At 40.7% G+C, this 11380-nt stretch overlaps 1 protein-coding gene across 3 annotated transcripts in view; it reads left to right on the plus strand.

Annotated features, from left to right (window-relative positions):
• Nucleotides 1–11380, plus strand: part of LOC147007541 (uncharacterized) — a 61487-nt gene that overhangs the window by 32478 nt on the left and 17629 nt on the right. For all 3 annotated transcript variants that reach the window (XM_085866966.1, XM_085866965.1, XM_085866967.1), the window contains exons 4-6: nt 3183–3315; nt 7747–7817; nt 8026–8104. In XM_085866966.1, coding sequence (XP_085723092.1) covers nt 3183–3315; nt 7747–7817; nt 8026–8104 — 283 coding nt within the window. The remainder of the gene's footprint in view (nt 1–3182; nt 3316–7746; nt 7818–8025; nt 8105–11380) is intronic.

Genomic DNA, 11380 nt, shown 5'->3' on the forward strand with positions numbered 1-11380 from the left:
ATGGACGGTACAATAAATGATGTAACGTCCTGCTTGTGAAGCACTAATCAGACATTTTATCATCAGATCGGTACTCTAACCCAGACAAGACACCTCAAAGGAAAGTGTGATAATTCTTCATTTTCCTGTCGGTAAAAACATGAGTTTCCAAAATATCAAACATGGCGTTTAATTTAAGGGATGCTGGGAAATTGAGGAATTTTCACTCGCTTTGAAATTAACCAATGTGGGATGTTTGATCATTACATTTAAAACTAGAAAAAGGGCACTCGGTGGAGCGCATACCTCCTCCACGTAATGCCTGATCCACGAGAACATATCGGGTCCAATACATTTTTGAATATCATGCGACACAGTACTATATCTTTTTTGGCCCCATCTCTCAACAGTGAAGAATCACTTAGAAAAATTAAATAATTCTCGTATCCAGATCCGGATTCGGAGCTTCACCAAAATAGAATCGATTCATCCTTGTGACACGCCGCACACCGTACCTGCCCACAAAATTTAATCCAGATCCATCCACAGCTTTGTGAGATATCCTGTCCACAGTCAAACAGCCAGACAAATAGACAGAAAGGGGTGAAAACATAACCTCCTTCACTTTAAGGGGTAGAGGTATCAATTAAAAAGGGCAATCAGAGATTGCAGACCCTTGCCAGGACTTGTTTTGGCGGGTGTATTTTGTGTGGTGTTTGTGTACTGGTGTGTTACATAATTAATGAGACATAATTGCAACAGCCACTTTATAACTGCTGGCAGTGATGACCGGGTACCAAGACATCCTGCTTTGATGCAACCCCGCTTTGATCGGACACCTGACCCTGACCCATGACGTTTTTAAAAATTATTATTCAATTGAATTTGGAATGTGATTAAAATTAATTCAATTCAAAACAAATGGAAGACCAAACAGGTACAGTCCTGCATTGGAGTCATCAGAAGGAGCCTGGACAAGCAAAAAGCAAAGATGAAGTCATCAGGAGGAACCTGGATATGATTCACATTTCAGCTGCTACTCCTCTTCCCTCAGACCCTTCCAGGTATAGCGAAATGAGCCTGATTCAAAAATAATAAAAAAAGAACCCAGATCAAAAAAATTAAATAATTCTGGCTGCCAGACCATGCGCACGATCAAGTTTAAATTTAAAACATGTATTCCCCATCACCACTAGTTTCTTTTCCCTGTCGTGTCCATATTGTTCACCCATAACGTAGACATAACATTGGTCAACATAGGCCAAATTTCTAAAATTGTAAATTTTCATCCAATTGACTTGAAATTATAAGAGCATTTCCACATCAGGTCACTGAATTCAACCACCTATTATTTTGCAGTCATCCTACGGCAAAAGGTCTACATTGGCCAAAAGGTCAACATAGGCCCAAGGTCAACAACTAAGGTGGTATTTCTAAAACACTAAATTTTCATCCCATGTACTTGAAATTTGAAAAGGATTTGCATATCAGGTCACTGACTTCAACGACCAATTACTTTTGAGGACAACATAGGCCAAAAGGTCAACATAGGCTGAATTTCTAAAATTGTCAATTTTCATCTGACTTGAAATTTGAAGAGTTGCATATTTGGTCATTGAATTCAACCACCAATTATTTTTTTAGGTCAAATTTGTTTTGCAGATTTTGCAAGTATCATGATCTGCACAACGTCGTCTTCTTGTTTGTCTGTTTGTTTGTCCGCACAGAACTTTAGTGCTTTTCTCCGTAACCGCTTGTCGGATTGAGATGAAATTTTCATCATAGGAGCGACGACTTATGTAGAATGTTGTAATGATAATTATGACATCATAGGTCACGTGGTGTGGCAGCCATGTTGGAAAAACCGAAAAACTATGGACCTCTGTATCTGAAACCGCACCAAGGAAAAAAATTGAAAATTGGCACATTGTAAGCACTCCTCATAAGGAAGAAGTGTTATTTTTTTTAATGATGTCATACGTGCCTTCGTTATGACGTCATAATTGCATAATGTATAATGCTATATCTAATCAGTATGAAAATGTTTTAGGATTATCTCGGAATAAAATGATCTACAGAAAAATTTTTGATGCAGTCATCGGTCACATGATTCGGCAGCCATATTGTTTAAAAAGAAATACCTTCAAAAATATTCTTCTCTGAAGTGGCTCAACAGTTTGAGGCAAAACTTTACAAGTATGACTACCTATCTATGAGGATCTAAAGGTTCACACATATGATGTCTTACGTCACATGGTATGGCCGCCATATTGGATTTACCCAAAAACCTATAAAAAATCTTCTTCTTCAGAACGGCCAGACAGATCGAGGGGAAACTTCACACAAATGTTCCCCAAGCCTTGTGTGTACAAGATTGTTCAGTAATAATTGATAGGTCACATGGTTTGTTCGCCATATTGGATTGAAGAAAAATTTTAAATAATGTTTTCTCTGGAACCGTTTAAACAATCGACATGAAACTTCACAATTTTGATCTAGTAGTGATATGGAATACAAGTTTTAAATTTCAACTTGATCGGACGCATGGTCTGGCAGCCAGAATAATAGAATTTTTTTGATCTGAGTTTTTTTTTTTTATCAAGCTCATTTGGCTGTGCCTGGATGGGTTTGGGGGTAGAGGAGTAGCAGCTGTAATGCAAATCCTATCCAAGTTCCTCCTAATGATTTCATCTTTGCTTTTTGCTTGTTTGGGTTCCTTCTGATTACTTAAATGCAGGACTGTTCCTACTTGGTCTTCCATTTGATTTGAATTTAATTTATTTCAATCCCATTCTAAATTTTATTGAATAATCATAAAAAAAACACCATGGGTCATGGTCAGGTGTCCGATGAAATCGGGGGTGCTTCAAAGTGGGACATCTTGGTACCCGGTCATCACTGCCAGCATTTATAAAGACGCAGTTCTAATTATGTCTCTTTTAAATTCCCTAACCCACCAGCACACAAACGGCACACAAAATAAACCACACAAAACTACACAAACACCACACAAAACAAGTCCTGCCGAGGGTCCACAATCTCTGTTTGCTCTTTTACTTGTTCAATTTTAATTGATGCTCATTAAACAAGCCTGCTTCCTTGCCCCCACCTTCCCGTTCCAGACACTCACTCTGTGCCTCGGTTTATTTACCTCATTTAAAACCCCCATGAGACCTCTTTGACTCTTCACCCTTTTTGAACAGATCGTGGACGCCGGTGCAGTGCCGATCCTGGTCCAGTGTATGAAAGATGGACGTTATGCAGAGAAACAGTATGCAGCGAGCGGTCTACGCCGTCTTGCCCAGGATCCCGAGATCTGTCCCCAGCTCAGAGAGAGTAAGAGGGATGGGGTGGGATGGAAGCCCAACCATCACTTTTGGTCCTTCACGCAGATTCCCAATCATACCACATCATATTATTATCAATGGTGTACAGCTTATAATCCTCATATTTAATTGTTTAATTTCCACCATTGTGTAAAATATTCACAACCACCCTTTACCCTCACTCGTTAAACAGTGAGTCTCTTCTCTTCAAATTGCCTTCCAACCTAATCACGATGCTCTATTTTCATTGCTTTATGTACTCAATAGAATCAGATCCACAATTCTTCACTCTGGACATCTGATTTGCTTCACCTTCTAATTTTACTATTCAACCAAAAGTTATGAGACATCTTTCCAGGGAAAATTGTCCACACTTGCATCCATGTCGCATCGTTGTGCCAACATACAAACAGATAGAACAAATTGTTCGATTTCATAGCATACTGTTCCAAAAAACAGGGGTTAGTGGAGTTTTAATGAATAATAATAACCAGCTGTCAGTGGACATAATTCAAGGGCTTTCAAAACCACCCCAGACATTCCCCAATCAACAGTGGAGAAGATTATCAGGAAATGGAAGGCCAAAACTCACAACATCCCTGAGCTTCGATCTTGTACATCTTTGAAAATCACGTTGAAGAGAATTTTGAGCATCCGTTTATTATTTTCTATTATTTTCCCCTTGTCCCATTTTGTTCTGCTCTCGATACTTGTATCTAAAAAAGGGAATGAGACCCTGCAATTGTTTATTTATTTATTTATTTATTTGTGCAGAGTCAAGTCTCGTGGAAGAGTGAGAACACTGAACGGATCAGGATGCAACAGAACAAAAGGAACAGTACAGATGGGGTCGGGGGACACCAACTGCAGAGTTCAAGGAAAAAATTGAGGGTAACTTGGACAATAATGTGGACAGGAATGAGGGGTATGGGAGGACGCTTGGGATTGGCAAGATGGATACAGAAGCAAACTCTCAGGACAGAGAAACGGGAAATTTGGAAAGATTTGGCTTTGGGTGGGGGAGGGTGTTAATGGGGATAGAAAAGATCATGGTTTTATGGGGGATGATCTGAGGTGGTGGTGAATAGCTTTTTTGAAGACCTGGACAGAGTAATGTGATCACACTGTTCTTAGATGGAATAAGCAAGAGTTTTTTTATCACAACAATCCTTCGTGATTCGGAAAAAATACTTTGACGAGGTCATGTTATGTTAGGAAAACACCAGTACAGTCTTCCCAGCCTTGTCGTCTGAAATATCATGGAAGAACAGTATCTTACAAGTATTTGATCATTTTAATCAATGTACGAGGTCGTTGTATCTTGTGTGTGTCAATAACGGGTACCTGAGGACCTCATCAGTTTTGTTGAATGAGTCCAGGTATATATTATTTAGGTTCGTCAGATGAGGGATGTGTTGGAATTCCATTTCCAGGTTCGACAATAATTATCACAAATTCAGAAAAGAATAGTTGATGCTTGTGAGGAATTGTGAGAATTCCCACATCCAAGTCATCATCCAAAACTGGTAGTGGGTGTTCGAGTAATGCTACAGGCTGTGATGATGGTCTTCTTTTTCTTTTGCATGCAGCACAAGGCTGTGGGGTAGCATCATTGGCTGAGGGCGTGACTATGTCGGTGATATATACTGCACTCTATAGGTTAGGGCAGGAATATGGAATTTGGCCTGGGTGCCGGATATAGCTTGCCTACTCTTTACTAAGGACACTGGAGGATCTTCAACACTCACCAACTAATGCCGGCAGATATGACACCCATTTTCACGTCCATCCGAGGGATTTCACACACATTGATGAAGTACCCTGCATGTGAACCCAGGCAAGATGGAGGTGAATGTGTGTTCCTCTCGGCTAGGCCATCCTGTCCGCTCTGTGATTACACTAATAGGATATCCAATAAGATATTAAATAACCACACCATGTGTTGTTGTTATACATTGTAAATAGTGTCCCATGACTTTTGGGAAGAGAATGTAGAATTATCTGATTTTAAATATGAATAATCACATCGGCGTGCTGTTTTTACTTGCGTCCACAAGTATGAACCGATGTATTTTCAGTGTGATATAAAGAAAGCTAAATGTTGTTTTCCTCTCATGTTGAAGGAGCACGGACAAGACGTGAGATTTCGGACAATCAGTAAAAACAAGATGGAAGAGGGAAATGTGTTAACATGAAAATCCACGACACATTGTTTTGAAATATGTTGTGTGAATGGTAACTTTCACAGTGGAAAATCAACAAGCAACAAATTCCTAAACAATGGCTTTGAGCGAATTAACTTCTGGAAATAGGAGAACAAGCAATCAAGATTTTATGATGCATTGTGGGAATGGAGATGGTGCTGCATTTTAGTTCCCATCCTAAGTTATCCTGGGGACATGAACAGCCAACCACAAAGTAGAACCACAAAGTATATGGAGATCCTCAATGTCAGACATGAGATCAGGACCATTTCTCCAGACATATCTCAAGTTTTCGATAGTCCAGTATCCTGTCTTACTCTCCAAATTCTCCCTCTGGCATCCAAGGTCAACTCCACACTTCACTTTCTGACTTCCTCTACTCATAGCCAACGTGTGGCTCACAACGGAATCCTTTCATCTCCTCTCCCTGTCGAGGCTGGAGTGCCCCAAGGCAGTGTTCTTGGCCCAGTCTTATTCCCGATCTTCATAAATGATCTCCCTGACTCTCTGGAAAATACCCTTTATCTATTTGCTGATGACTCCACCCTCTGCTGTGCCATCCCTCATTCTTCATATCGGCTGTCAACAGCCTCTTCCTCTCTTCAGACCTTGATAGAATCACAAGCTGGTCAAGCACTTGGAATATATCTTTCAATCCTTACAAATCTCACACTCTCACTATCCCTCCCTCTGAAAGGACCATTCAGCAAACGTTCCTTTATACTTTCTTGCAATCCTCTTGAAGAAGTTCAGTTGCTCGAAAGTATTGGGTCTCACCATCAGTCATGATCTTTCTTTGACAAACCACATTTCTCAGTTGGTCTCCAAAGCCAGATGCAGACTGGGCATCCTCCTTCATGCGACATCCTTCCTTGGCACACCTTGACTTAGTCACATACAAGGCCTTCACCCACAGCTTGATGGAGTAATGCTCTCCCCTGTGTGCTGGTGTCCCTGTGTCACATCTTGCTCAGATTGACACCATGGAAACCAAGGTCCTCAAGATCATTTGAATCTCCCACATTGAAGCCGAGTCTAAAGGCCAATCACTTTCACATTGCAGATGAGTCGATGGTCTCTGTCTTAAACTGAGCTTTTTTGATTGTGAAAATGGAAATGGTGCTGCATTTTAGTTCCCATCCTAAGTTTTATTTCCCCTCCTAAGCACCCTCTGCTCTTTCTGCATTGTCCCCTCAGGTTTATACTGGGCGCACGCAGTCCACCTTCAACCCTTCTGATGAAACTTCCAAAATTCAGAATCACTACTCACCTGCACTCATTCGCTCCTCTTTTTTCCTGCCTGTGAAATCAACTTCCACATCCTCTTCAATCTCATTCTTCCCTCCAGGTCTTCAAGACAGCTATTCCCCACCATCTCAGATCGTACTCCATCCCAAACCATGATCTCTTACACCTCCGTTAACCCCACCCAAGCCCACTTTCCGGGATTCCATTGTTTCCTTCCATGTCTGTGATGGAGTGTTTCCATCTGTATCCATCTTGTTCACCCTCTGTGTCCTCTCCTCACCCTCATTCTCCCCCACATCCCTTATTTCACCAAGTCTTCCTCTATTTTGGCCATCAACCCTGCTGTTGGTGTGTTCCCCCTTTCTTTTTGCTGTTCCTTTTGTTCTGTTACATCCTGATCAGTTCTATGGTCTCGCTCCTCCATGAACCTCGACTTTGGATACAAAAAACCCAATCATGAGGGAGAACAACTCCTCCTAAAGGTCATTTGTGAGCCAGTGGGGTTTTTCTGCTAATCCCAAAACAACCTGGGAATCCTTCTGAGATGAGATCGGTACCCAAAATATTATAATGAAAATCCTGAAAATCAACTTCAGCCAGATTTGAACCCACTTCCTGGCGAGTTGAGATCCCAAACCCTCACCACTTGGACACAACACCCCACTCGAGGTGTTTCGTTTGGAAAGGGAAGCTTCTGATGAGTTCTGGACAAATGACACATTATTGTTGAATATTCAAACGGTGAATCTGATGAAGGTAAATGTAAATGTAATTTACTAAACATAAATAATTATCAGTGAAATGTTTAATAAATTCAACGTTTCCACATCCAAGCCCCAAAGAGCACTCTCAATATCCCAACTCAATTTCACATTAAAACGTTTTTGTTTTTTCCATTTTGGGGAAAGTATATCGATGTCTTTAACCCTCGATACACAAAACGGGAACCGGAACATTATTCCTTCTCTTTCCCTCCTCACCTTCCCCAGTGGGACACAATTACGGAGCTTTTGACTACGAGGGGGAGAGGGTTTCCCAGACCACCCAGTGTGGGTTCAAGGTCAGTCTGGATGCGATTACCTGGGATTCACTGGAGATGGACTCTGCCATAAAACCACTAGAAATACTTCACTCAAGTGGTTCCATCTCTTAATTAAATTATAATGTTCAGTAATTGAGTGCAATTTAAATCCTCGTTCATCATTGTACATCTCTTTCCTTTAAAACTTGTATTATCCCCCTCCCACCATCCCCCTCCTCTTGGGCAGACTTTTGTGAAGGCGATGTGGGGCGTGTTTTCCGCCTGTGGCTCCACCCAGGGAAAGGAGGTTCCTTCCAATGATCCAGGTGTGAAACTACCCATAATCCCTTTGGCAGTGGTGTGTGTGTGTGTGTGTGTGTGTGTGTGTGTGTGTGTGTGTTCGTTCACATAAGTGTGTTTGTCTCCACACAAAATTGTGATGCAGTGATTTCGTTTGTATTTCAGGATACATAATGGTTTTGTTTCTGCTTTATTGAGAGATAACTTTACAAATCTGAACGATGTGTAAATCTCAAAGGTATAAAGGAATCATTTCGAATTGTGAATCTCTACCTCCGCCACCGAAGGTGAAGGAGGTTATGTTTTCACCCCTTTCTGTCTGTTTGTCTGTTTGTTTGTCTGTTTGTGTACAGGATATCTCAAAAAAGTTGTGGACGGATATAGATGAAATTTTGAGGTTGGATGTGTGACAAGGACGAACTGATAAGATTTTGGTGAAGATCCGGATCTGGATCTGATAATTTTTTCAGTGATTCTTCACCATTGAGAGATAGGGCCAAAAACGATATATATCATGATATCTCAAAAAGTTGTGGATGGTTTGGGATGAAACTTGGTGGACAGGTTGGGTGTGTGGCCACGACGAATTGATTCGATGTTGGTGAAGATCCGAATCCCGATCTGGATGTGAGAATTATTGAATTTTTAAAGTGATTCTTCCCCATTGAGAGATTGGGATAAAAACGAAACATAGCCTGATATTTCAAAAATGTATTGATGGGGCCCGAGATGTTCTCGTGGATCAGACATTACATGGTGGAGGTACGTGCTCCACCGAGTGCCCTTCGAGTTTCTGTTGTGCTGATTGTATTGTAACGGACGTACAAGATTATTGTTATGCATTGTTTATATATTTAAATAATCTCTTTGTGTTTTCCAAAGATAAATCAACCATTTCACAGATGATGCAGGAAATTAATGAATGAACTGTTTAATATTTTATAATAACAAAACTGTTAACAGCCCAAATTTGTATAATTTACTTTCTTGTTAATTTTGTTCCCAAACATCATATTTCAACTTGAAATATATTTTGAAGGAAACAACAAACACTTTTCAATTCCATATATAATTAAACACTCCACACTGCTGTGTGTGTTCCTGGCTTGAGTTAAGTGCTGCAAAATCCAAATGTGGAGAGATGAGAATTTGTTGAAGTATAATTGGTTAAAGGAGCTAATTTGTGATGTTTGTCGACCTCGTGATCCCAATTCTTCAGGCTTTCAAGGTCTCTGTGATCTTTGAACCACGAAGCCCCACCAGAATCATGGAGTTTCTCGACCTCCCAACCACTTCCGTTATTGTTTCTGCACCACCAGGAACAAAGCACCATAAAGTGTTCTACAAAACCCGCTGGTTCACATTATGTAAACAAACAAAGGGATTCCACATTGATACCCTGGGATTACGAATGGGAATAATTTTATTAAACATGGAGAACAGGCGGACAAAGAGAGAAACAAACTTCTTTAAATAAGAGGCAACATTCAAAATCTGAACCATCTTGTTGAAAGGGAAGTGACAACAACCAACTAAGTATTTCAACAAAATATTCTTTTATCATATTAATTCAAAATCAAGTAACAGATGAGACATTATAACTGTACTTTGTGCACATCAGTTCCCATTCATTGAATATCAACAAAGGAAAAGGTAAATGAAAGTGTGTGTGTGGTTGGTGATGGTGCATGATGTTTTCATGGAAGTTTATAGAGAAGTTACCAAGTGTGTCGGTATCGAGTAAGAGCCGATTTGATATTGATTCAGTTCCTGCATCTCCACTATGAGTTTATGATGAAACACTGAAGGATGTTTTTTGTGATCTTGGTCCTTTCTTCTATTTACACTTGTCACAGTTAAAATATGTTATGTGGAAGAGTTGGACATTGACAAATAGGTCATCTGAGATGATCCCAAAGATGTTCTATCAGAATAGTGTTTCCACTTCACCTCTTCTCTGATTTCCTGCTCATGGTACTCCTTGATGATTCTCTCACTTTGGTATAAAGTATTATCTTTCATCAAAATGAAGTCTGGACCAATAGAACCGTCAAACGGTCGGACAACAGCATATCAGACTGTGCCAATGTGTTGCCTTGCTCTAAAAGCCACCTCTTAAAAGCAAGATGAGGTCTACATAGATACCAATACAGATAGATACCAGCCCTGAAGATATCCGACCAACTCCTTCCTTTTAAAAGGATTCGACTCGACGATATTGCTTTGTCAAAGAACGTTGTCCACTGTCCATCATACTCAAACATTTCTTGTTCATGGACAGTTGACATTTACACTTGTCTGTGCACAAAATGGGTGTTCGTAGTTGGAGTTCCTCATTCTCGTGCTCTTTGCAAACTTCTGCCCGACTGCAGTGTTGTGGTGTCAGTTAAATTGTGGTGTTGTAGGATGAGGTGTGGAGCTGTTACTGGTAATATTTACATGAGATGACATTGATGTCGCCTGTTCTTACCATCCGATTGTTTATGGTGACTCCATTGACTCTCCTAAAGTGGATGTTTTTAGTGGATGAGTCCCGTTTAAGGTTCAGACAACTCTTACTGTCTGAACCTCAGGCAAGGATTGTCATCGGCCATCTCTTGACATTTTCATGATCACAAGTGCAAAACATGATGGCTGAATTTACGAAAAGTGTTTGGTGAGCGTCTTGCTAACACACGCTTTACCCTTAAGCACTGGCAAGAACATTGTTGTACCTGCACAGCGAATCGTTTACATGTGGAGATAAACGGCCAATTAGTTACATGGTCTAAACGGCCAATTAGTTACATGGTCGAAACGGCCCACTAGTTTGTGTGCCTATGTTATGATTCACTCCTTTTAAACACGTACTTTGTTCAGCACTCCATATAAGAGGTTACTGAACCAATTCACCTCAATGATTCCGCATTGGCCTCGCATACGTCAATGTCGCAGGTCCACGAGAGCTCGGCGTTGCTGTTGTTGTTGTTGTTGTTGTTGTTGTTGTTGTTGTTGGGGTTCTTTGTGGTGTCGATTTTTAAAATGTGCACCCATTGGTCAGATGGCTGCCAGACCACACCCACACTGATCGCTTGACTCCACCCACCCTGGCACCCAGCCAAAATTATATGACCGCCATCTTGGTTTTCTGGTCGACCGAACCCATTAAGCCTGGAGGCCTCTGCTAATTACACACTGTCCGGCTATTTTGTGTCAGATTCCAATTGGCTTTCTTTGGGTCGAGTGTTCATCTCGATGAGGAACCCCAAAAAATCTAATCATATGTCTTATAATAGTAAGGTTTAATCAAGCCCGTCAGAATG

Source organism: Eptatretus burgeri, unplaced genomic scaffold, assembly GCF_056783735.1.
Source record: "Eptatretus burgeri isolate ZD-2024b unplaced genomic scaffold, Ebu_testis_v1 Ebu_testis_scaffold_119, whole genome shotgun sequence".
NCBI lineage: Eukaryota > Metazoa > Chordata > Myxini > Myxiniformes > Myxinidae > Eptatretus > Eptatretus burgeri.